Below are 26,957 nucleotides of genomic sequence, written 5' to 3'. Positions count from 1 at the left end.
GAGGTTGGTGAGAGATGAGTGATGGAGGAACATTTTGGTGGTAGGGGAATTTGCTGGAGTGGGGCCAAGGTGTGGCCAGGGGTACTGGCCACCCCCTAGCCCTGAGGTAACTACTTCACCCTAGTATCTGATGACTAAAAGGGAATTCAGTGGGTCTGGCTTGTCCAGATGTTGGTTTTATGCCAAATTCAACAGGGTCCTGATCACTAACATCTAGATCATTCCCAGACATCTCAGAGCTGATTGGGTGTTGTCTTCTAAAATGATCATGTTACAGACACAAAACAGTAGACATGCCAGTGAGTAAAGTGTGAGATTGTATGTTCTTCAGCCTCCATTTGTTAGAAAAAGCATATGGCTAAGAACTGGAGCTACTCAAAGGTCCTGTGAGAGAACTGTGGACCAGAATGGAGAGCCATCAGCACAGAGGAGTGCATGGAAAGCCTGGGGCTGGAAAAGCAAGGATGCTAAAGGTTCAGATTTAGGGATGTTGGCAAAGCTGAGTGTGCAGCCTAGGACTGGAATTTCAGAACAGCTGTGGGTCAGGATTGAAGTTAACAGTGAGGAGAGGGAGGAAACAGAAGGAGAAAATACCAGCCTAATAAAAAACAAAATAAACACTGAAACAATTGGCTTCCCTTCCATACACAGAGAGAAAGAAATGGGTTAATAAAGATCAAGATCCCTAGACTTCTTTCTGATGAAAGTACTTGGACTGGGGAGCTGAGCCAGTTTCATTTCTTCAAGCACCAAACTGCTAGAGCCACCTGGTTCACATGACATTGTGGTACTAATCTGAGGGGAAAAAAGAAAAAGGCCCAAGCCAAAGGTGTGACTTGTCCAGACTGAGCTATGATGACCGGGTTGCATGAGGTTTGGAAGACAGGATTGCAAGAGCTCAGGTGGGGCCTTTTTTCTAGGTTAGTTGGTGATTATACTGTGCCTCAGACACAATCCCAGTGTCAGTCAGTATAAACATCTCTGATACCCCATATAACCAACACCCCTGCTAGCAGAAAGCACCATCGCACCAGAACTACACCATGGCTGGAGTTTATAGGAGCAGCATTTTTTTTGTCTAGCAGCAGCACTGCAGATAGAGGCAATGACATTATTGTTGGTTCTGGCAGCACCTCATCTGTCAGTTTTCACTGAGTTACTGTAAATCCTCTGCGGCCCAAGGTTTCCCAGCCGGGACAGGAGCAGAGCAAGGGCTGCTTCCAGGCTCTGGCTGTAAAACTTGTCCAAGCAACAATAAATCAAAGGGCTACAGTGGCTGGCTGAAAGTTGCTCATTGCTGGTCAGTCACATTTGGCATTCCTCTGACTGATGTGGGATCTATCTGATCCCAGTGAAGAGATGGACAGGGAGAGGACAGGGTCCAGAAGCTATATGGGTGATCCAATTGTATAAAAAGAAAAAGACTGCTATTGCAAACAGGAAACTGAGTATTGATCATGTAGCCATGGTTACAATGAGGGTGGGCTGGGAACTAGAGAAGAACAGTCCAGTCCGTTATAGGAAATTCAATACTCTGTTGTTGCGTTGCTTTCATCAGCCACTCCTGAGACCAAGATAGCAACTTGATAAATACACTTGGGAGCCCCCTTCCAAAATCTCTCTCTGTAGCCCTGTCTGGGTTGCATGCAAGAAGGGTTGAATTTACAGCTGCAAGTTGTGATCAAGCTTTGTCAGCGAACTGTTTGTGGCATGAGTTCAGGGATGGGGCATCTAGAGCAGGCAGCCAGGAGTCAAAGGGGATGGCCACTGGCAGAGCTGGGTTGGGGGACACCAAACTAAAATAAATTAGGGCTCTTGTTCAGAATTAAGGGGCACCAGCAGAGCCAGAGGGGAGTCCAGGCATGAGATAGGAGAGGGCTGCAAGTTGGCATTGAAGGACGTCATCAATACTGTATGCATAGCAGCCCAGAGCTGAAATACTGTATGGGTCTGTGAATCGTATTTGAGGGACTTTGACAGAACTGTGCATGGGGGACTTCTGATGTGGAATATTGGAGGGGGATGGGTCTGGATTGAATAGTATTAGCAAAGTTTTATGTGTAGTGCTGGCCTTGAACAGCAAGAGGGTCTGTGAGCTACAATTAAGGGGTATCAGTGTGAGTTGATTAGTAGGACAGTACCATCAGTGGGACTGACGTGAAAAATGAGCTGGAGAAAGAAAGCAGCAAGAATAAAATGGAGAAAAAAACCCACAAACATGAGTCTCAAAGGGTAATGCTCTGGCTGTAATCCAAAAATGTTAAGCAACTCGAACAGCAAACTAGCTCAGTGTGCCTGGCCGCCCATTTCCCTTCCAGATGCCAGCTTGCTACTGCCATGCCCTGGGTGTCACAAGCTGCTCTGACTCTGTGGTGAACAGCTACTTTCTGCAATAGTCTAGTAAGAGCTTTGCCATACTGAGGACAGACCAAGTGCCTTCATGTACCAATAGGCTCTTCCTGGTTATAGCACTAATGGAACTGGGGATATGCTCTGGCTGTGGGTTTCCTTTCACAAAGGCTGTCACGCCTCAAAACCAAGTTGTGCAAAGCAAATTCAGAACACCCTGATCCTCCATGGATTTGTAGTCCCTTGCATCACTAGTGCAAAGTGAACTGTGCAAAAATGAGCCATGGTAGAGATCATCCTCAAATTGAGGAATTGCCAACAAATGCAAAAGTTAACAATGCCTCTGCAAAGAATGGGGGATTCTCAAAAGAGCCTTTCCCATTTTCACTGATGAGCTGTCATGGACCTGAGAGATGATGGCATGAGATGAGCTATGACTGCAACAAGACACGGCAGTAACCAGGGTTATATGGATTTCTACCTTCCTTTTCTCCCCATGAACTCCCCTTTTGGATATCTCAGAGTAAAGGCCTGATCTGAATGGCATTATCCTGAGCTCAGGGATTTCCTATCCTACACATAATCAGCCCTATGCTGATTATGTGTAGGATATAACCTGCCCTGTGCTGGGCAGGATGCTTCCGACAAGCCGCATTAACATATTCATTCAATTTAGTAATTGCTTAATGAAGTACTAAGTAAATGTGTAGTAACTACAGTTACTGCTCAGTAGCACTGACAAATGCCTGTACAGTGTTATTAGGCTATTGTGCATTAAGTGTCTCATGTAGACACAGCCACAGAGAAGCTGAGACTTGACCCTGATGGGTCTTCTAATCTCAAACGCATCCAGTTTTCCTGTGGCAGCAGAAAAAAAATGGGCTCAAACCCATCTGTGGTTGTATCATAGGTCAAACTTCTGCACTGCTGCCCTAACTTCAGTTAGCTCTGCCTGGAGCCATAGGTACCACTTGGCTGAGAGCTGAACTGTAGAAAGGAACGGCAGGATTTGGTTTATCTGATCAGGTTTGCTCACTTTTGGAACTAACTTTGCTCATCAGTAGCTTATAGTGTGTGCATCCATATGGCCATCTGTCCTAGCTGCTCTCCCCTGGATGAAGAGTTAGTGTACATCAGGGGTGGGCAAAATGCGGCCGGGGGCCAGATGCAGCCCGGCAGGCCATTCTATCCGGTCCGTGGGGCCCCTAAAAAAATTAGAAAATTAATATTAATCTGCCCTGGGCTGCCTGTCATGCGGCCCTCGATGGCTTGCTGAAACTCAGGAAGCGGCCCTCTACCCAAAATAATTGCCTGCCCCTGGTGTACAATTTCCAGTCCAATATTGGAATTCTTAACAAAGAGACATTGTTCGCTTGATTTGTTAAAGCTTCCACTCTTGGGAACAATAAAGCATGACTGTCAAATCCACTCACTCAGCTTGGCCTCTTCCCTATCAGCATAATGAATCGAGAGCTGATCCCAAATAATATCTTCTGTAAAAGCACTTCTTCAGGAAGTTTCACCAGTCCCATTGAGAATTTCTCCTTGAGGTGAGATGCATATTATTTAGGTTCTACTTATTCACCGGTTATAACTTGCAAATGTGTGCTTAATAGATGTTTCATAAAATGATTAATTTGATCATTAAAGAATTCAGCAGGTCCATGGATTCCTGGAAATATTCTGTAATACCCGTGTGTTGAGCCCATAATGGGCTTACAACATCTTTCAACCTTTTATTAGCCCATTTATTAATGGCTTTACTCTAGGGTGTGGCCTTCACTTCTGCAAGCCAAGCAAGTGCCCATTCACCACAAACAGCTATAGCAGGTTATTAGTATATTTATTACAACAGTGCCTGAAGCCTTCCGCTGACTCCCAGGACCCACTGTTCCAGATGTTGTACACTACAGTCATGTCATGAAAGACAGTCCCTGCCCTAAGGGGCTCCTAACCCAGAGACACAGCTGGCAAAGGGTAGTGGGAGAAACAGAGGCACAGAGAAGTGAGGAGATTCTGCCTCGTATTGGCAGAATTAGAAGCCAGCTTCAGGAGTCCTGGCCTAGTGTCCTTGATATGGAGTGGCACTGCAAACATTTCCTACCTCCCATCCGAAACCATTGTGCTGGTTCTGTCTGTGTAGGTGATGTGTGCCATGATGTGCCACCACATGAGGTGTGCATGCAGGAACCAGCACTCCTGCTGAGGGAGAGCAGGTACCTGGAACGGGCTTGTGGGGGGGATCTGTACATGAGTGACTACAATGCCCCAAAGTTCTCTCAGATGCAGCACAGAGTGGCTCGGTGCACAATTGTGTTCGGATCTGGTGGTGAACATGAATTCATCTCCTGCTCTTTGTTCAGCTAATTTCTCTTTCCTACAGCTGAATGACCAGGCTCTTCATTGAGGATAGGTCTATCAAGGACTATTAAATACAACAACCAGAGATGTAGCCTACTGGAAGTGACAGGAGGGTGCCCCGTTTCTAATACATTTCCTCTAAAACATCTGCTACTTGCCAGTCAGAGGCAGGATACCAACTAGATGACCTTTCATCTGTCCTAGCATAGCAATCCTTGTGTTCCTGTGTTATATTAACTGGGCTCTTGCTAACTGCCCCCACTTCAGGGTGGTTCCCTTATTTCCTTCCTGGCAAACTGCAAATGTTTGCACAACAAACTTTCTCTAACAGATGTGGGAATGAGTACAAGGCCATCCCCATAAAGGAGGGAGAGTGCTGTTTGTAAAGGGGACTCAACTCTTGCTGTTTTTTGTGTGATGGCATAGATTCATACAGTCAGGGACAGAGATGTTTGATATTCTTGTTGATAAGGGTTATAAATAGATGTAGGCCCCTGCAGAACAGAATAGCCTTCAGAACTGACCTGGAAATTCTTGTTCACCCATGGTGAAGCTTCAGAGGAATCCCGTGGGCTCAGCAACCCTGCTTATTCCCAGCAGTTTGTCCTGCTGTGTGCCACCTCCTGTTCCTATAACTAGTAACTGGGGAGGGCGGGTAACACTTCTCCTGGTGTTTGAAGTGTTAGCTGAGTTCAAACAAGAGGCAGAAGAAAAGCTCCTGTCATGCTAAAAGCCCTAGTACAGAGCCTACATGCTGTTTCCAATGCCACATCCTGTGTAACACTTTGAATGATCCCCCTCCTTGCTATTCCACACCACCACCCTGGCAAAGAGAGAGCCTGTCACTAAAACTACTTTTCCCAAGATCTGGCTTGTCTGTGCATTTCCATGTTCTGGTAAGCACCTACCTAGGGTCTTGCACTATATATATAACCCAAGCAAGCTAATGGAAATGCTTCCCTGATCTTTCCCACCATCCCTTTCTCTGCCTAGCCAAGTGGTCACATGATTAACAAATTCACTGGAATGTCTAAGAAGGGAAGATTTATTAGGATTGTTATCATCATAGGACTTCCCCCACTTGTTTTCCCATGATTTAAGTCCTTTCCCCTTTAACAGCAAAATGAAAATACAAAAAAGGAAGGTTTCTCCTTTTTTCCACGTTTTTTATTTCCTAACCCCATTTTTCTAGTGAGGAAAAAAGTAAATTGGGGGGGGGGGGGGGGGGACGGGGACGGGGACGGACAAATCCTGAAAAATTCCCGAACTGAAACTAAACGTTAGAATTCTTTGTTGTTCAAATATTGATCCCAAGTCAAAACTAGAGGGAAAAATATGTTCCAAACAGCTCAAAGCCAAACAAAGTGAAAATATTCATTTTGATTCACTGAGCAGTTTCCTGTGGGAAACCAACATTTTTCAACTGCAATTTAAATGGGCATTTTTCAGCTGAATTTTTTAAACAGGAAAATTCTTGTTTTTCTATCCAGTTCTGCATGTGGGACTCCCAGACTCCTGAACTAACCACACCAAACTGAAGTACAGATACAAGCTGACATTAAAAATATACCTCTTCAATGAAAAACTGCCCTGTTTCACTTTGCAAAAGGTCTAGCCTGCATAAGGTCCTGCTCTTGCATAGGACTGTATCCCTTAAAAACAACATGAACTTTGTCATTTATTTCACAGGAACAGGATCAAGCATTTAGGGAGACATTTTCAAAGGAACCTAATAGAGTGAGGCAACATTTCAACATCAAACACCCAAATAGTAAAAGCAGTACAATCCTCCCCCACTCCTGGCAGGGAGGCAATTATAGCATCATAAGGGCACTTTGTAGTTATTCCCTTTACTGACATGCTAGTCCAAAATCTATGTGTATGATAGGCCTTTGCTCTTTTTCTGAAGAGATTACAGGTAATTCAGAGCTATCAGTCGATAGGGCTATTTTAAACTGTGACCATCAACATGGCCTTCTCTTGCACATTCCTTTAGCTTTCAAATTGGTTACCTTTGTGATCATACCATTAACAAAAAAGTTGTACAATGAAAAGGCCAAGGCAGAAAAGGCCAAGGCACTGCTGTACTCTAATCAAAGGGCTCTGTGAATTGAACAAGTCACGTACATCCCAAATCAGAAAGCATGGTCCCTTCTCCTCTCTTTCCCAGCCTACAGCATCAGAGAAGAGGCCTGATTCTCTGACTGGGTTTTACCATATCCCACCTGGAAGCACAGCTACCCTACTAATTCAATTGCCCTTATTTGTCAGCAGGCTGCATCCCCTCTGCTTTGCCCCTTATGCTGTCTTCAGACACACTTGGCCAGCTAAGCTGAATCCAGTATTGATTAGGAGGTTTATGGAATGCACTTAGTTTTCCCAGTGTAATTGATTCTGCTATTTGCATAAGTTATTAGCAGTAGAACAACTTGTTATGGAACCTGTTGATTGAATTTCATACTTGACTAGTGACATATTTACACAGGTTTAAGTATTGCACAAATACCTAGAGCTAGAGCTCCCAGGGGACCTGTAAACTACCTGTGTATATAATCTACTATGACACCATTCTCCAAAGGCTTGTGTTAGCCAAGCACTGTTTCCAATAAAAAAACTATTGATTTGTTTTGCTGGACTGTGATCCTTTAATTTCTTTCCCTAGCAACATTCAGAGGAGCTGCATGAATTTTTTGGAAAGCAAAAGTTTTGTGAATATTTATAGAAATACATATTTGGCCCAGATGTCCTCTTCTAGGGCATTCTGAAAATGTTTTTGTCTTATTTATATAAGACAAAACAAACACTTCTGAATGAAGCACTGTCAACCACAATCATTCAAAAAATCACAAGTCAGGTGCCCTCCTCTTCCCCAACCAAAAATAAATAAATAAATGAGATTCACCTGATTTAAACACTAGATTTAGAAAGAAATACTTGAGGTTTTTTAAATTCCATTCTAGATGTTGACTGTTTAGGATCACGGCTAGATCAAGTTTTCAGACTTTGCAACAAAAATGTCCTGTAGAGGCTACTTTATTGCAAAATTCCAGTTGATATTCTCTTTAAGCAATCTGGCTGCAGGAGGTGGGGTTTTAGAAGAAACAGATCTAAAATAAAATTGTCAGCACAAGGAATTTTGAAAATGCTCATAAATAATTTACAAAATGAAGAAGAAAATCTTTTGATTCTTAATGTTGAAATCAACCAAAGAGGATGCATGAATCAAATCATGGGACCTACTTCACCAATCATAGGGCTAAAGTGGTCTCAGCCAACTTGCAAGGTGAAGAGTTGAAACTAATGAACAAATCTTCATAAAACATCGAGAAGTTATTTGTGAACAAGTCACAAATGGAAAGGAAGACTACATCCATCAAACAAACTGTTTATTGTAAACTGTTCACACAACTCTGGCAGTGATGAAGTTCTTTACTGGTATTTTTAATATCCTGAATAAACCTTGTACAACAGGCTGAATTCTAATCCAGAGGCAGGTTGGAAATTTCTGCATGACTTGCATAGGTGTGATTCATTGTTTCTTAGTTTGAACATGTGAGTAAGAAATTGACTTGGCTATATGATTTTTAGAAAATGACTTGGGGCTGGTCGAGTTCATTTTGTTGCGGATATTGTTTGATGGAGTAAATATCTATATGAGTGGCCATCCAAGTGTTCAGGCTGCTTTAAATTGAATTCTCTCCATTTGGCTAGCAGTAATGTGTGTGTATCTTATCTCATTCTACAGCACTAAGCAAACATGCTTTTCATTTGTATGTGCACTAACTTACCCCTCATTGCTATCAAGACCTGCAGAGAGACCACAATTTGCCTTTTAGGTCTTTTGGGGGTCTTCTGCAATTTGGTTTCCAGATTTTCATGATTTTAGTAGCTTTGCCCAGTTTGATCTTCCTGAGGGGAAATGGAACAACTGGAAATAATGAGAAAATGGTACTCCTGAAGCTTTCATTATTGAAACACCACAGCATCTGAAATCTAAACTTTAAGATCTGTTTCTGTTCATATCTAGTGACAGTCTTGTAGAAGCTAGGGACAAAATCTTAATGGTAGGGATTAGAGATGAGTGGAGGATGGAAATTCTGTTTCCTGAGGGATTTTAAGATTTCAGGATTTAGCTGTTCCAAAATCAGACAGACCACCACATTTTGAAATTCTTGGGGAAAGAAAAATTAAAAAAACAAAAACCTGAACAAACAAAGAAAAAAACAACTCACTGCAGATGAAATGAAGATTTTACTTGAGAAAAAAATGTTTTCTTTCAATTTCAAGGTTTCGAGATCTTGCCAACCAACTCTGCCAGGGTTACCAGGAAGGATAGTTCTTTAGAAGACAGTTCTTGTCTTCACTATATAGTAGCATGGCTCTGACTCTTAAATCACTTATGGTATGTCCACACTATGTACCTGGGACTCTCAAGTGTGACTTGTACTCTTGAAGTGGCTTCATAGCTGAACTTCATAGATTTCATAGACATTAGGGCTGGAAGGTACCTCGGAAGATCATCGAGTCCAGCCCCCTGCCCCAGGGGCAGGAAGTCAGCAGGGATCATAGGATCCCAGCAAGATAAACATCCAGATGTCTTTTGAAGGCGTTCAGAGTAGGTGCTTGAACCACCTCTGGCAGCAGTCTATTCCAAACCTTGAGGACTCAGACAGTAAAGAAGTTCTTCCTTATGTCCAGCCTGAAACAGTCATGGAGGAGTTTGTGACCATTTGACCTTGTCATCCCTTGGAGCGGTCTGGTGAAAAGATGTTTCCCCAGATCCTGGTAAGCACCCCTGATGAACTTATATGTGGCCACCAGATCACCTCTGAGCCTGTGCTTTTCCAGGCTGAAGAGTCCCATGGCTCTCCGCCTCTCTTCATAAGGTCTGCTTTCCTGACTTCTGATCATGTGTGTGGCTCTCCTCTGCACTCTCTCAAGCTTCTCCACATCCTTTTTGAATTGTGGAGCCCAAAACTGGACACATTACTCTAGCTACAGCCTCAACAAGGCCGAGTACAACTTTTAGATTTGATGCATGTGAATGGACATGGGTGGTAGGGAATGCTTAGTTCAGCCCTCCCTGGGAATACTGGAGGCATGGTATAGACATGATATGGCTGGAGCCATTTTCTAGACTTGGCTCCAGGATGACACTGATTTATGCCTCTATCTGCACCAACACACAGAGCTGCCCAGGTGCCCTGTGGCTGCAGCTGGTACACTGAGGCATGCAGAGAGGCTCTGTGGCTCCCTAGCATAGTTGTCTCTTGTGCCATAGTTTAGTCAGTCAACACATACTAAGTGACTGATGCTTCCCCTCAACCTCCCTTGGCTAATCCAGCATATCTTTTCATCACCCAGTACAATGGTCTTACTCAGATGACCAATCTTCTCCCCCCTTGGCTTCAACGAGCAAATTGCAGCAGAGCAAACACTTCTAACCATTACCCTAGGCGCATCACTGCAGCGGCTTGTAAGCAGACCTGTCTTCCATCCCTCACCATTTGGCATGTACCCACTAGGGCCATAGCATGGAGCAATATGAAAACCAAAGAATGTCTGTGCCATGTCACTGATTCCTCCTGGGGGAACCCTTCCAGGGGCAGATAGTTTTGCTGTGAATCATAATTTGGGGGTATCTCATTGCTCCTGACCCCCAAGGCAATTTTCCTTTAGAGCAAGGTTTGGAAATCTCATCTGCTTGTTCCCCACCTCAAGTCCCAGACACAGGCAGCAGTAGCTGGATGGCACCTAGTACTAAAGAAGGGAGGAAGAATGCAAAGTCTGTGATTTACAAGCAGAATTGTTTCTAAATAAAACTGTGCTGTGAAGTTCTCTACAAGGCATCCACAGCCCTTTAAATAATTGTTGTCTTTTGAAAGAAGAAATACTTAAAGGAAAAAAAAACACACCATTTCCTCTTGAAACACCTAATTTATCTGGAATTATCCATCCTTAGCTATAAATCCCCTCTAAAACCTGGCATTAGTTTAAAAAGCAGTTACAGCAATGACTATATATTTTTATCTGAAAGCTCAAGACAGAACAAATCACAGCACTAAAGGCAGCTAGGAGCAGCCAGCACAGTACTCGGAGTGATGAGTGCAATGCTGAGTGTTGACTGCAGACTTGGGGGCTCTGTGAATAGTTTTGAATACTGCCCATGAGTCCTGCAGGGTAGCTTCACTTACTGTTGCTCATTGACCCTTCCTTCCATTTTGCACAAGATTTCAGACAGTTCCAGCTTGTGAAACATTTGCAAATAATGAAATGCCCTTCTGAGCAATAATGCCATGAAAAAGACCCTCCCCAAAATGTAGAACAAGTGCTGAGCTAAACTCCAGCAGACCACAGGCCAAACCCTAGTTCAGTGTTACACATCTAGGTGTTAGGTGTACATCCAAATGTAACTCAATGCTAAATGCACACAAAGAGGTAATTGAGGTTCTCAGCAACTTGATCTAACCATCAAGCCATGAGGTAGGTATTTCTCAGCAAGTTCTTCAGCCTACCTCTTAAAGCTGGCCCTCTGGGCAGCCATGAGGGGAAGATCAGTGGGACAAAGAAGAATACAAGCCAGTAGAAATATTCCTCAGTGAGATGACCACTGTCCAAATAAAGAGGGGGCACTGTCTAGCTCTTTCTCCTGCCCCCAGTGGCTCTTACTCAACCTGCATTTAACAGTAATTGGATGAAATGGAGAGAGCATCAACACAGTTGTTACTTCACTGAGAAACAGGAGCTGAAGCCAAGACCTGAATCTACTCTCTCCACCCTTCTAGGGAATCATCTTCCTGATATGTTGTGAGTTCAGCAACACACTGTGGCCACTGCTGTGTTGAACTAACAGTCATTTATTATTATAACTCTCTGGAATCATATCCAGGGTGGATCGTAACAGTTGCATCAGTATATGTATGCAGATCTTATACCTGCTCTGCCTCTGACTGGACCCAGCCCAATCCTGTGCAGAGAGAGAAACCAAGAAAGCCCCCGGCTCCTCATGGCAGAGACAATGGAGTCCCCAGAGCTGCAAAATTGCCACAAGCAACTGAACCTGCAGTGCTGAACATGAGGGCTTTGGCTTTAAAGGGACAATACAAAGAAAACACAATAAGACACAACACCCCTCCCCCCTAGACAGAATAGCCAACCAGCCATTTGGGAGGACTCCACTTCTGCTGTGGTTTTCCCCATAGAGCTGGACTCAGTAAGGGGTTCAGCAGATGATGGCCCTATCAGCCTATCTGGAGACTCAACAGCGACACTTCCTTCTGATGGTGATGGCAGAGGGTTTGCATTGGTGGAAACAGGCAGGCACTTCTCCAAAGAATCCATGTCTGTTAGTGGTGGATTGGTGCTTGGAGATTGGAGATTGCTCAGGTGAAGGGTTATCAGTAGGAAAACGTCCACACAGCTGGTCCACATGACGTCTTCAAACTTGTCTGTCATCAGTCTGGAATGTATATGTTACGGGTCCTGTGGTGCTTACAATTTTAAATTGAACCCACTGTGGGCCTGTCCTGTAGTTCTGAGAAAACGCATTCTCTTGTGGAACGAAAAGACATAAGGTACCAGGTGCCAATGCAGAGTCCAACTCCTTTTCTTTCTGAAACTGCATGTCTCTCACAAGGTCTGGGTTAACACGGTCAAGGCATGTCTTGAGATGACAGTCCATAAGAAGCTCTGATGGGCTGGACCCTGTTGTAGGGCAAGGAATTACATGTTGAGCAAACAAAAATCTAGCCAGTCTGGTAGGCCAGTCTCCTACAGTGATCCTTTTCAATGTATCTTTTGTAGTCTGCATAATTTGCTCAGCTTGCCCATTGGCCTGTGGTCTGCACGGAGCAATGGTAACAGTCCAAATGAGGTTGTGGCTGCCAAAACCTTGGAACTCTGCTGAGGTGAGTGTGCTGCCATTATCAGAAGTGATAGTGTTGGGCACCCCATGGGTTGCAAACAGCTGATGGAGAGCTGTTATAGTGGCAGTTGATGTAAGAGTAGAGACAGTAATCACTTCAGGCCATTTTGAGTATGAGTCAACAACAATTAAAAAGTTCTTACTTTGAAAAGGGCCAGCAAAATCAATGTGGATGCGTGACCAGGGTTTCTTTTTCATTTCCCAAGGGAATACTGGTGTCTTTGGTGGATTGTAGTGGGTTGCTTGACAAATGCTGTACTCCCTCACAACCCTTTCTATGTCATTGTCCATACCTGGCCACCATACATAACTTCTAGCCAGCACTTCCATCTTTACAATGCCTGGGTGTTCTGCGTGCAGTGTTGTCAGTATGATTTGGTGTCCTGCTTCTGGAGTTATGACATGATTTCCCACAAGAGGCAACCCTTGCGGGCAGATGGCTTCTGTCAACATGATGAAAATGGCCTGAATTTCTCAGCCAATTTGTTTGCAGGCCAGTCCATACCCCGTTGAGGACACGGGCAAGGATAGGGTCTTTTGCAGTCATCCTTCCTATTTGATCAGCTTGAAGAGGGGCTTCTGGCATGGATTCCAGCATGAGGACTTCCACTGGCAAAGGAGTAGCACAATCAGGTATTTATAGTGGTAGGTGGCTCAGTGCATCAGCATTTGCAATCATTTTCCCAGGTTTGTACACGAGTGTATAGTCATATGCATTTAGCATGATGTTCCAGCATTGTATATGGGGAGACAAAATAGGAGGAGTTGGTTTGTCCATAGTAAAAATTCCAAGAAGGGGTTTGTGGTCTGTTCGGATTTCAAATTTGTGGCCACAAACATAATTGTGAAATTTTTTAACTCCTGCAATGATTGCCAATGCTTCTTTGTCAATCTGTGCATAGTTCCTCTCAGATGAAGTCATTGTTCTTGAGTAAAAAGCAATGGGTGCATCCATGCTATCAGACAATGTGTGACTGAGGACAGTGCCACCACCAAATGGCGAGGCATCACAAGTAATGGACAGTGGCTTCTGCTCATCATAGTGAACAAGGACAGGGTCTGATGTCAGCAACTTCTTGATGCCCTAGAAGGCTTCGTTGTCCTGTCAAGTCCACTTCCACTGAGCTCCTTAATCCAGTAAGCGATGAAGGGGCTCTGCTATGGCGGCTTTGTCTCTCAAAGATGTGATAAAAATTGAGAAGTCCTAAGAATGCTTGAAGATCCTGTCTGCATTTTGGTGTAGGGGCATCATGTATTGCTTTTACCTCGTCTGCAACTGAGTGAATGCCAGAAGCATCAATTTGATATCCCAGAAAGTTAATACTGGAAACTTCCAGTTGACATTTCTCTCTTTTTACTCTGATACCTGCTTTATCAAATTTCTGTAAAACTTCTCTGAGTCTCTCAGTGAGTTTCTCTCTAGACAGCCCCATGATCAACACGTCATCAAAGTATGGAACAACCCTGGGAATTCCTGCTAACATTTTCTCCATGAACCGCTGGAAAATTCCTGGTGCCACAGAAATTCCCAACCAGAGGCGCTTGATACAGAATGCTCCCCAGTGTGCAATTATTGTTTGGGCCTCAGCAGCCTACTCATCCACTATCAATTGCTGATAGGCTTAAGTGAGGTCAAGTTTGGGAAAAACCTTCCCTTCTGCAAGAACAGACAGAACTGGTTAATGGTAGGCAGTGGGTGCGGATCCTGCTTAAGTGCTTTATTAGCAGTGCACTTATAATCCTCAGATGCAAACACTGCCATTAGGTTTTAAAACAGGAACAATTGGTGTGGCTCAGCTTGTATGTACAATTGGCTCGAGGACCCCTTGCACGATAAGCCGATCTAATTCTGCATCAATTTTCAGCCGTGGTGCGAAAGGTATATTCTGAGCCTTCATAAAAATAAGGGCTATTGCAGGATTCATTTGGAACATTACAGGTGGACCAGAGTAAGTTTCTAATTCCTCGGAGAATACCTGGGGAAACTCCCTTGCAAGCCTTTCCAGACTTGCTCTGCAGAGATTGTGTACACCTTGAATACTGATTCCCAACAGCGAGAACCAATTTCTCCCCAGAAGACTTTTGCGGGAGCCCTTAGTGACAATGAGGGGTAGATGCTGTCTAACAGATCTATACTGGACATTGACATGGCAACTACCCAAAGTTTCCACACTGTCCATTATAGTCACGCAGACGACACTCAGGTTTCAATAACTTGTGGACAGGGTGCCGAAACACCTGGAAGAATGTGTTTTTATCTGTAAGGGATACTCCTGAATCCAAGTCCCCTCCCATTTTGCACATCTTTCCATTTATTACTACAGTTGCAATCATCTCAGAACCTTGAGTTTCAACACCACCAACATTTTTAATCAAATATAGTTTTTGTACCTCACGTTCTGGGGAGGACCCTAATCTGTGACTAGTTTGGGAATGAATACATTTGCCCGAGTCTTTTTGTCTCCGGGAACTGGCCTTCCAGCGGCAAACCCTCTGTGTGGCCCTTCTTGCAGCCATGACGCTCCGCATTCCTAAACCTGCACTCCCTTCGTCTGTGTTGGCTGCCACAACTCAAACATGTCTGTGGATTAATTGGTTTATGTGGTGCTGTTGGTAAAGGTATAATCCTCTGAATTTGCTGGTGATGATCTGGTTCTTGATCTTTTTGGAGTAAGTGGACATTGCAGGAGAATGCCTGGCGAATTTCTCTCATGTTACGAGATGCTCCTTCAGCTGCCAAGGCTTTTTCTTGTGCAGCAGCCAAGGTCAAATTTGGTTCAGAGAGCAGGCGACGTTGGATTGCTTCATCTTGAACCCCACAGATAAGACAGTCACAAAGCAAGCCATCCAGGAGATCACCAAACTCACAAAATTCGGCAAGGCAAGAGAGCTCAGCCAGCTCATCTGCTATGCCTTCATTGACCTTTTGGTTCCGTTTAAAAAAATGAAATCTATGCAGGGTAACAGATGGCCTTGGGCAAAAATATGCCTTTAGCAGGGCAATTAGTTCAGTATAAGACTTAGCGTTTGGCAAGGCAGGTGCTGTGAGGGAACGAAAAATGGCAAATGTTTTGGCACCGCAGACTGTCAGGAGGATCACGCACTTCTGTGCTGGGTTTTCCACTTCGTTGGCTTCCAGGTAATAGGGTAGTCTCTCAGCATAATAGTCCCAAGAAGCCGGCTGGCTCACATCAAATGCTTCTATGTGACCCAATGCGGCCATTTAGCTAACATGAGCCGTATTAGAGAGAAAAGAAGAAGGAGAAGAAGAAAAAAACTTCCCTCTGATCACAAAACACAGCCTGGTCTCAGAATGTTGTTCCACAATCTAGGGGGATCTTTTCAGCAAAGGATCCCATCCTCATCGCCAGATGAGATGTTGTGAGTTCAGCAACAATGCTCTGGACACTGCTGTGTTGAACTAACAGTCATTTATTATTATAACTCTCTGGAATCATATCGGGGGGGTGGGGGGGGTGCATCAGTATATGTATGCAGATCTTATACCTGGTCTGCCTCTAACTCGACCCAGTCCTGGCCTGCGGAGGGAGAGGAACCAAGACAGCCTCTGGCTCCTCATGGCAGAGACAATGGAGTCCCCAGAGCTGCAAAACTGCCAGGAGCACCTGAACCAGCAGTGCTGGACATGAGGGCCTTGGTCTTAAAGGGACAGTGCAAGGAAACACAATAAGACACAACACTTCCCCACTGAGCAACAAGGACTGAAATCCTGTGAAATCTTTGCATCTTCACACAGGCCCTGAGCTGAAAGACTTTCTCTAACAAAACAGGCTTATTGACCTACATACATAGTGAGCTGTCATTATTAACAGCAGACCACCTAGCACACTGGGTGGGTTATGTGCCCTTGGGCCTCTATATAACAGTAGATGTAGTAGCAGTAGAGACCCTCAATACCATCCCCACCTGGATGCTGTCAGCAAGGGCCTTAGAGAAGGAAGGCCCAGCTGCCCAGAACACCAGGGCTCCCACATTTGCCATCACGTGTGGGATAAATGGGGCTGTAATTCAGCAAAGGGAAAAAGGATGGTAGTGATCCCCCCTGAGGCAGCTGGATGCTGTAACCTGGTTTTAGATCCCGCTGCCCTCAAATACAGATCCAAACACACTGGGAGGGGCTGTCAAACTCCAGAGCTGCCTTGCACGTCCGTGTTTGTGGGTGCAACTCAGGGCACCTTTGCAGCCCTCAAACCCCAGATCCAATCTCAGACAAATGAAATAGTGCTCTGGTCTCAGCAAGTGGGTATTACATCTTCAAAACGTCAGCAGGCCTGACAGGCAAATATGTCAGCTCAAGCAGCATTATTCCATGTAAACTCAAACTGAAACTAAACATCAGAGTCTCAGAGAGGTGGCTGCAGCATCATCCACTGCATTCACCTGCTTGGTTTCTCAGTAAGCTCCAGACCTCTACAGGAGTGTCACAAACGTGAGGCTAATAGTGGCCTGCAATACAGACACCAGAGACCTCTGGCAAGGTGGCCATTTGCTAAGAGTACTGTTCAACCCTAAACCCATGGTTTCATCTACTGCAGAAAATGGAGAAAGAGGTTACTACCAGGGAAAGGTAGGGTAGGTTTTGGTTCTGCAATTTTGTGGAGTGGCAAATTCAGGATCCCATAGGTCTTTCTCTCTCTCTGTCATCTCCACATGAGAAAGCTTGTTAAATAATGAAGTAGAAGTCTCTCCTACCAGTTAGACAAATAACCTGGGCTAAAGATGTCATCTCCAAACAAAAAGCTATCACCATGCTCACTTGTAATCACGAAAGATGCTCTGTTTAAGAAAATGGTCATTATCTTGAAGCCATCAGAGACTGACTAACATCCAAAAAGATTTAATTCCTGCTTCTAAAGGATTATAAAATAAATTAAATAGGCACAACATACATCAGAACAATGAAGAGCAGCACAGGTAATTCACTCAGAAAAGATATTAACAAAGGGGAGTTAACTCCCAGGACACAGTGCCATTCCTATTTGCATACTAAAGTATTCTCATGCATCTGTAGTCAGATGTAGTCTTTAACCAGTCTAGTTCCTGGAGTGGTGTGAAATACTGCTAAAAACTTAAACCCTTTTGTTCTCCCAATCATTTGGTCAAAACTCAGATTGCTGAAAGGAATGTTCCCCTTCCTAAGGTTCGATTTATTAGATTGCCGTGAAATACTAATTGGCAAACAGCTTTGGTCACTCTGAAACTGTATTTTTCAGCAAATGTATTATGCAGTGAGGAAAGGAGTCTCCTAATTTTCCAGCTGAAGCCCAAACTGGTATGTTTTTTTCTGATCTGAGAACTCCTTTCATCAAAGTACACAAATCTCCTGGGAAAGCACTTGTCTCTAACCCTTGCCTTTACCTGATATCCTGACACTGCAACCAGCAAGGGTTATTTTACTTTTACAAGTGAGAGAAAGAATGCTCCACAGTCTTGCAATTTCTATTCCTCACCCCTTTAGTTTGTCTTTTCTAAAGTATCCATGTAGTAAGGACAGAAAAGTGTTAGACATCTCCCTGAGCAAAGAGAGATCTACACAAACAGGATCAGAGAGGCTTGCTTAGTATTTGCATGTATTTAAGTTGTGAGTGAATGGAGTTCTCTTGCAAGAGGGACATGCACTTGACTTCCCTTACCCAACACCAGTATTGGTGTACATGTTTCTAAGTCTGGGGGACATCAAGAAATGCACCCTTGTACTCCTACACCTGGCAAGCCCTTCCTTACCTTGTGTTCTCCTTCATCTCTTTCAGATCCCAGTGTGTGAGAGGCAAACCTGAAGGACTTAAACTTGGACTCAAGAAAAGCAAGCACTATTCTTCGTGGATATTATAAACAAGAGTTCTGCCAGAGCAAGAGTGAAGGTGAATCTCAGTGAGAAGAGATACTGGGAGGCCACAAGACTGTGATTTCTGATGACTTTGGGCCATTCAGGAAGAGATGGGCACCCTTTATCAAGCTGTTTCGCCCTTGTTACCCCCCTGACTTGTTCCTAGCAGTACAAGTCTGATTTGCTGGCTTGATAATTAAACTGATTTCCAGGGATCTGCATGAGAATTACAGGCTTGCTTCCAAAAAGCACATTAGAGACACTGAATTGCTGCTCACAAGCTATAGAGAGAGCATTCTTTCCCCTCTTACACTCTTTCCCCTCTTACAATGAAAAACCTGAACAGAGAAATCAGATTTCTTAAAGAGGCCTGCATTGTTTAAACTTGGCAGAGTCTTTGAGGAGAGTGACAGGAAATGCGCTGGACTACCTGACTGATGCTCCAGGGGACAGAACTGTGTTGGCTAAATAGCAGAGCTGGCTAGATTTAAGATTGTGGGGTCAGCTTTTATGAAGGCTGATGTGGAAGATACAGTGGAATTCTCTGCTGCTACTGTTGCCTGACTCTGGAGGGCAGAGGTTGTTTAGGGATCTGTTCCTTCGGCCTTTTGGGACCTTTGATATAGAAGAGTGGGTTGACGTGCCTGGTGGCCTTGGTGCTTTGCTGATCACCACTGACCCTCTTCACCCAACCAGCAGGATTTCCCTTCTAAGGCAGCCTCGTGCTTGAAGCAATACAAGGGGGCAAAGAAGCAGTAGACCAGCTCATCTCACCATGGTGCTCCCACCGCCTGACAAGCGCCATGTGTGTCTGACCACCATTGTCATCATGACCAGCATGGCCTTCATGGACGCCTACCTGGTGGAGCAGAATCAAGGCCCTCGGAAGATTGGTGTCTGCATCATTGTTCTGGTGGGAGACATCTGCTTCCTCATCGTGCTACGTTATGTGGCGGTATGGGTGGGAGCTGAGGTAAAGACAGCTAAGCGGGGCTATGCCATGATCCTATGGTTTCTCTACATCTTTGTGCTGGAGATTAAGCTGTACTTCATATTTCAGAATTACAAAGCAGACAAGAAAAACTTGGAGACGGTAGCCAGAAAGGCCCTCACTTTACTTCTGTCCATATGTGTGCCAGGGCTCTACCTGGTGCTGGTGGCCTTGGACAGCATGGAGTACATACGAACCTTCAGGAAAAAGGAGGATCTACGGGGACGACTGTTCTGGGTGGCCCTCGACCTGCTGGATATATTAGACATTCAGGCCAACCTGTGGGAACCACACAAGACTGGGCTGCCAATCTGGGCAGAAGGGCTTATGTTCTTCTATTGCTACATTCTGCTCCTGATCCTGCCTTGTGTCTCTCTCAGTGAGATTAGCATGCAAGGGGAGCACATAGCTCCACAGAAAATGATGCTCTACCCTGTCCTTAGCCTGGTCACCATCAATATTGTCACTATATTCATCCGGGCCATTAACATGGTCTTGTTCCAAGACAGCAGGGTCTCCACCATCTTTATTGGCAAGAACATCATTGCCATAGCCACTAAGGCATGCACTTTCTTAGAATATAAGAAACAGGTGAAAGAGTTCCCACAAAATGCCATTGCTCTGGAGCTCCAGCAGAACTCTCTCTCTCACAATCAGACTATCCACAGTACACAGGGCATTCCTCATGAGCCGTCACCCACCAGGGAGATTCTGGATACATGACAAGTCACCCCTGGACATCAGCATTTGCTCAGATTGCCCTGGGGGTGGAGGGAGGTGGGATGTTGCTCTCTCGCTGCATGGGGTGGGTGTGAAGGACAAGTCCCAGCAGGGAGAGCTCTTCCAGGCACAAAACACCTACCATGTTTTAATCAAACAGTGGAGTGTCCCCTAGACCTCTTCATCTCAGGTATAACCCTAGGAGTCCTCCAGACAAACCAAATGAACTTGCAAAGGACCTGAACCAGCTATGTCCCCAGTTTTCCTTCTACCCACTTCTCCCTGCCCAGACAAGTTCCCTGATGCTGAGATTTCTCTCTCTCTCTCTCTCTTCCTTAAGAACCTCACTTTTGCTCCAAGTCTGGAATGAAGATTTTTCTTACCAGAGTCCTTTTTATGGAGTGGGGATAGGGGAGGGGTATTTGAACCAGTAAATCCTGTGATCGTAGGTGTCTTTTATTCAAATTGTTGTGTTTACAGTTTCCTATTTATAACGTCTCTTGGGAGTTCCAGTCTGGGTTTTTGGGGGGGTTTTGGTAGGGGGCATGGTTTATTTAAGTTAGTAATCTCCTGGAAACAGCTCCTGTGACTCCTCTTTCCAGTAGCAACTATACAAAGAGCAGCATCCAACACTATAAATAATCTCGACTTGTGCTATTCTGCTAAGGCTGCCAGTTGGGAAGGAAGCAGGGAGGTATCCATCTCTGCCAGTGCACTAAACCAACTCTGCTAGGAGCAATATTTGACAAGCTAATGTTAATCTAATGCTGGTGTTTTATGTATCTCGTTCACTTCAAACAACTCAGCACAATATTTCTATTTTTAGAAGGGTCTTTCTCTCTCTCCCCCTCTTTCTTTCTCTTTCTGGTGGTACAAACATTTCTGACTAGAACGTATGATTCAGGGCAGTGCAGCTGCTCTGGTGAAACCAGCCAGCATCAACACAAGGGGAAGCCAATGCCGCGGAGAGCTAATAATAATGAAGATAACAATGATAACAATGATGCATTTTGCTCCAGCATCAGTGTTTATAAAGAGGGCTGCTTTCCACAGCTACTATATTTTTTAAAATAAAATATTTCCAAAAAATTGCAGAAAGCTCTACTTGTGCCATGTGGTGGCAGGAGGGCTGGGACTCAGCACCATATACAAATCTCCTTCCCTTTGGGTATGTGCATGGTGTCGGGGGCTCACATGGGTTCCTGGGGTGGGAGCAGCTGAACCATAATAAAATCCCAATGAGAACAAATGGGCTCCACAGGTTTGTCTCTCTTTCATCAAGCAGGTAGAGTAAATAATTTGTCTCATGTCCCATCTCACTTAGTTTCTTCTAAAGCCAAAGCAGCCTCTGTCATTACCACCTTCTCCAAACCACATGTAGGTGGTAGGGACTACTACCATAAAAAGATGCCATGCCCAGTCATTCTAATTCCACATACACCAACTTCTAAAACAATGACATGTTGATGCTTTTTAGTGTGTGACCAGTACTGCTTTTGGGCTCTCGGTCTGGGTAGACTCATGAGAGATGCTACACGATACTTTTTAAGAATGCTTGCAGGAAGAGTAGGAGTGACTGGGTAGAGTATATATTCACAGCAACGCTCCAAAACACTGTCTATTGTGGTATAGACAGGTCCCCTGTCCCCTTCTCCCTACAGAGCATGCTTCTGGCCTACATGGTCCCCACAGCCTGCTCATGGTGCTGCTTAGAGCTGTTAAAAATGTTTTTGGCAGAAGAGTCTTCTGTCAGAAATCACCTTTTTGTCAGCACTGAAATGTTTTGTGGGGGTGCTTCAGTTGCAAGGAAATTTTCAGTTGAAAAAAAATCAAATTCAAAAGGGATAATTCTGTGCCGGCCTCTTTATAATATAATGCTTCAGATGTATCTAATAATCTGGTTCTAAAAGGATTTGTGGGGGCGGGCTGGGGGAAAGTGGGGGATATTATGTTTACAAAGGAAAACATTCCTGAATTCTCACAGATGTTTCCAGCTTTCATTCCAAGTCCAGAGGGAAACTCTGTTTAAAATGTTGGGATTTCACAAAGGATGGAGATTCTATATTTCAACCACCTATACCCCACTGCCCTTCTCCTCTTGCCACACTATGGCTGTGCTGCTGCTCCTCCCTGCCTCCTCTTCAACAGGGTGTCATGCTGCTTTCCTCCCCCAAAACACAGGCTGTTAATTCTGCTCCCATTTCTGGCCCTGAAAGTCCTACTGGCCCAACTACGTGGGTTAGTCTCTGAGTCTGCTTTCTCAGGAGAATAAACTCCATACTTAATATGGAAGGACTAAAGGGAATGTGTGACACAACTTCTGATTAACTTTCTAACATGCTCACAGAACCCACTTGGCAGGTAAGGAATCACAATGGAGGTTTTGCCTTCCACCGATGTATGTTCCCACAGATGTACAGGGGGAGCAAAGTATGAAGCTGTCCATTGCACATGTCTTGCTCAGACCTGTGGGCCAGCCAAAGGTGGGGGCGACTGTGCTACTATAATCCACACCTCCCAGTGGGTTATGTGCCAGTTTAGGCACTTTGGCATTTTGGCTGGAACTACTTGTTGAATTCCACCTGAATTTTCAAGTAGTTTTCATCCTTCCAAACTCCATTTTTCAGCATATTTATTATTTATCAGAATAAGTTCGCCCAGTTCTAACCTACTCTCCATGGGACATATTTCCATTTTGTCAGAACAGCATTTTGTTTCGAATTTAATTTCAATTCAAAACTGCTGTTCCGTTTCGTTTTATCAAAACAGTTTAGCTGTTTCAGCGCTGTTTCGACGTTTCGCCCATAGGCTATAACAGGGAAGCTTGAAACAACCTTATAGCTTTGTCATTTCTGGCCTGATTTGGATGAACCTTGCAGGAATGGTACCCCTTCTGAGGGCATGAACCCTGCCAAGTTTCAAGGAGATAGATGCAGAGGTTTCAGGGAAACTGCACCTCAAAGTCTTGAAAGCAAAAAACTTGTGTCACTTGTATGTGTTAAGCCACAGCAGGGTCAAAACTCCAGGCCTGCTAGCCCCTGCTGAGGCCATGAAACCTGCCATCTTTCAAGGAGATCGGTGCAGGGGCTTCTGGGTTCTGAGGCCCTGCACCTCCGGCTGCTGACAGCCAAAACTTGTGACATGGGTGCTTGTGGGACTGTGTGTGACTTGGGGCATGGGGGGGGTGTGAAAACTGCAGGTCTGCTAGGCCCTGCTGTGGCCACGAAGCCTACCAGCTGTCAAGGAGATAGGTGCAGGGGGAGTCAGGGTTCTGGGGCCCTGCACCTCTAGGTGCTGACAGGCAACACTCATGACACGGGTGGGTGAAACTGTGTGTGTGTGTTAAGGTGCGCCCTCACTCAACTGACACCAAGGCAGAAAGCAGGGCAGTTCAAACAATGCTGCCTTTTATGCAGTTTTTCCATCCCTCCCCCAGAGCACTGGGATTGGAAGAGACCTCAGGAAAGGATGACAGTCACTGGCCAGCTACACCGTCAATAATGGGAGCAGTCCTTCCCTCCCTTCCCTCTCCCTCTCCTTTCTTTAGTTTCTGTTTCCCTGCAGGCAAGCTAGCTTGAGCTTCGAAATGCAAAACGTTTCGAAAATTTCAAAATGTTTTGACTTGCTTTGTTTTGTTTCGTGGCTGTTTCGAAGCTATCTGTTTCATTTCGATTTTGCTGTTTCAAGCTTGAAACGAGTTGAAACAGCATCAAAACAAAACTGCCGGCAAAATTTTGTACAGCCCTAATATTTACCTATTATAAAAGAAAGCAGCTATGACCACATTTTGTAATTCCATGGACATCATTTTCCCCCAAAGATGACTTTGAGGGGGTGGGAGGGAGGGTCTCCAATGGAAATAAAAAACTGAGAGGGAAGAAAAGTACATGGAAAAAATAAAGTGACATCTTGGCTGACAGAAATGACCTTGGAACAGTGCAGGATTTGGACAGCAAGGAGCCAAGACATTTTGTTCTCTTCCCCGGGAGAAAAAGAGGGAACAGAGTAAGTGATTTAAAATGTATTAGCAGAAATTAATTAAATTGCTAAATTACTCTGGAATACCTATGGAATTACATATTACATCCCTACCGATGCCATTAGAATACATCATGATTAACAGCAGTACAATTAACTCCCAAGTATCTAATAACATTCTGCCATTCTTTTCAGTGTGTAATTAATTTATGTCCCATTATTTTAAAGCTTTTTCCCAGAACAGAATAATGAGAAACCTACAAATGCTTCCAAATCCTACAGTCCCTTTGGCAGCACTACTGAATATAGATGTTGCATGAGCTATATTCATGTTTCAGATGATGGCCACCGCCATTTTGAATGTGGGTCAGTAACTGTTATAGGCCAGGGTATTACTCCTGCATGCATAAGTTCAAAACAGAGGGACTTCCAGCACATTAGGCAATTCTGGAGCACTTGTACAGACACGCCTTCGGGGCTGCTGTGAGACATTAAGCACAGCACTTGGAGCTGGTGTACTGCCCTCCCTTCCTCCTCCTGTCCAGCCAAGATGAAAGGACCTTGTGGGAACAGGTGCAGAGAACAGCTTCCTCAGCCCTGCCTCTGGACAATGGCAGAGCCACATCTCCCTGCTCTGGAGAGCCAGGGTGAATGCTACTGTAAAATCATCATCACAGTCTTCTGTGCTTCTCTAGCACTTTCCACCCCAGGAGGAAAAAGTGTTTCCCCAGCAAGGTTGGCTTCCGATCCCCTTGTCAGGCAAGAAAATCCCCATTTTACCAGTGGAAAGATGGAGGGACAGAGAAGTCAACTGGCTTGTTCAAGGTCCCCACACAGTGATTTGTTAACAGAGGTAAAATGCCAGCCCTCTGCCTGAATCACTTGATAGGTGTCTTTCCGTTGTTCTTTCTTCCTGAGCTGTCCTATCCAGCAGCAGGCCTCCAACCCCAGACTTCACCTCTCCACACAGGAATACACCCTGTTCCCACTGCTGGTATGTTTGCATGCGTGGAAACAACAGCAGCACCTTACACTTTTGCCCCACTGAGGATGGCAGAGATGTGGCAAGACACTATTCCAAACCAAATTCCCTTATGCCAGGACTAGAACCATGGACACTAGCAGAGACAGTACATCTCTTGGCGTAAGATCTGCAAAGAGTGGCATCAAGTTAAGACCAGCTACTCCTGAATAAGACAAGCTCTTTTATGGCCTATGTGGTAGTGCTGTGGCCTAGAAACCCCAAAAGACAGTAGTTTGAGCCTCAAATGAGGTAAACTGCAGAGTGAATCTGTCTAGAAAATGGTGAGACAAAGGACTCTGCTGACTGGGCTGGGCCACTCCATGGCATGGCTTTATGACAAGAGAAATCGTGGTTGCTTACCAGACTCCCTCTAGGATGAGCCAGGATTGCTAACTACAGAAAAGTGCCTGTTATTTTGGTTTTTTTAAATGGTGCCAGCCCTGTAGGCCCAATTATAGCTAGGTAGTAGCATTTGTATTGTTCTGTCATTTAGGAACCCTAGCCATGGCCTTAGTTGTGCAGGGGATTGGATATACAGAATGAAAAGTCAGCTCCTACCTCAAAGAGCTGAGGTTTAATGAATGTTTCTTCTTCAGTACCTGAGCTCCTTAGTGCCTTTATAAAAAAAATTAAAAAGCTGTCTCTAGTAAAAATTCCAAAGGCAAGGAAATGTGGGAAGCTGGGAAGCAAGGAGGACTGAATACAGTAAAGGAACTGAGGGAAGACCAAGAAAATCTGAGTACACATATAAGAGGAGATCCTGGTTACGGGCACCCAAGTCATTAAGGGCAGCGGACAGCACAACTACTCAGCTGCCAAAAGTGATATGTGAAACGGCATCATGGCCTAAGACTCAATGCGTCCACCTCCTGGACATGCTTCCCACACATTAAGAAGAGCCTCCCTCTGCCAAGCCCTTGAGCAACACACCATGTAATTTTTAAATAGGAGTTCAATGTGTTTTTATTGAGCTGCTTGCAATTCCCTACAGTTCAGTCAGCTAAGGTTCAGAAAACAACCAGAGAGCAAACCACACAGACCCTGGGAGCACTGCAGCCCACATCACTGGGCTGGAGTCATTCCCACTAACAAGACTCACCCTCCCACGGCACTAACCAGCCAAAAGAAAGCTGTTACCCATCAGGGAAAAATCTAGGGGCTTCCACATCCCCATTCCCTGAGCTCCCTCAGCATTTCCAAAATAGTACTGTGTAGGCATCTTACTGGCAGAAACATCATTTTGTTCAATGCAAGACATTCCACTCAACCCAAAATGTTTTGCGGTGTTTCAGGGCTGTCAGTTGTAGCCATGTTGATCTAAAAACATAAGGCAGACAAGGTTCTTTGGGTAGATGTGATATCTTTTATTAAACCAACTGAATAGTTGGAAAAAAATATTCTTTGCAAGCTTTCAGGTACAAACACTTTTTCAGGCATAGGGAGAACCTGCTGGTGTTTAGTGTGTTTACCTGCCAACACATCGCCACCACTCCCACAATAACTACACCCCACAACAGAACCATCAGCATTCCTGGATCTTACAGCTGCACCTCCAGAAATGTAACATATCTCATCCAGTGCACTAAATGCCTTGATGGAAAATATGTAGGAGAAACCAAACAACAACTGCGTACCAGAATGAATGCACACCAAAAATATATCAAAGACAAAAATACCCAATTACCTATGGGTGCACACTTATCACAAGATAACCACTACTCTCTCTCCAATCTCTCATTTGCAATCCTCAAAGGGAATTTAC

General features: G+C 44.6%; 1 protein-coding gene and 1 pseudogene across 5 annotated transcripts in view; one reads left to right on the top strand and one right to left on the bottom strand.

The window, feature by feature from the left end:
• TMEM121 (transmembrane protein 121) overlaps positions 1-21,445 on the top strand; it is a 138,580-nt gene extending 117,135 nt beyond the window's left edge. For all 5 annotated transcript variants that reach the window (XM_019486545.2, XM_059728254.1, XM_059728253.1 and 2 more), the window contains one exon: positions 18,406-21,445. In XM_019486545.2, coding sequence (XP_019342090.1) covers positions 19,258-20,196 — 939 coding nt within the window. In that variant the 5' untranslated portion in view covers positions 18,406-19,257 and the 3' untranslated portion in view covers positions 20,197-21,445. The remainder of the gene's footprint in view (positions 1-18,405) is intronic.
• On the bottom strand, positions 13,672-14,814 carry LOC109282938 (uncharacterized protein K02A2.6-like; annotated as a pseudogene).
• Positions 21,446-26,957: the final 5,512 nt, after the last annotated feature.

The sequence above is a fragment of the Alligator mississippiensis genome, chromosome 5, assembly GCF_030867095.1.
Source record: "Alligator mississippiensis isolate rAllMis1 chromosome 5, rAllMis1, whole genome shotgun sequence".
NCBI classification, from domain to species: Eukaryota; Metazoa; Chordata; order Crocodylia; family Alligatoridae; genus Alligator; species Alligator mississippiensis.
Note: the sequence above shows the minus strand (reverse complement) of the source record. Positions and strands in the feature narration are given on the sequence as shown.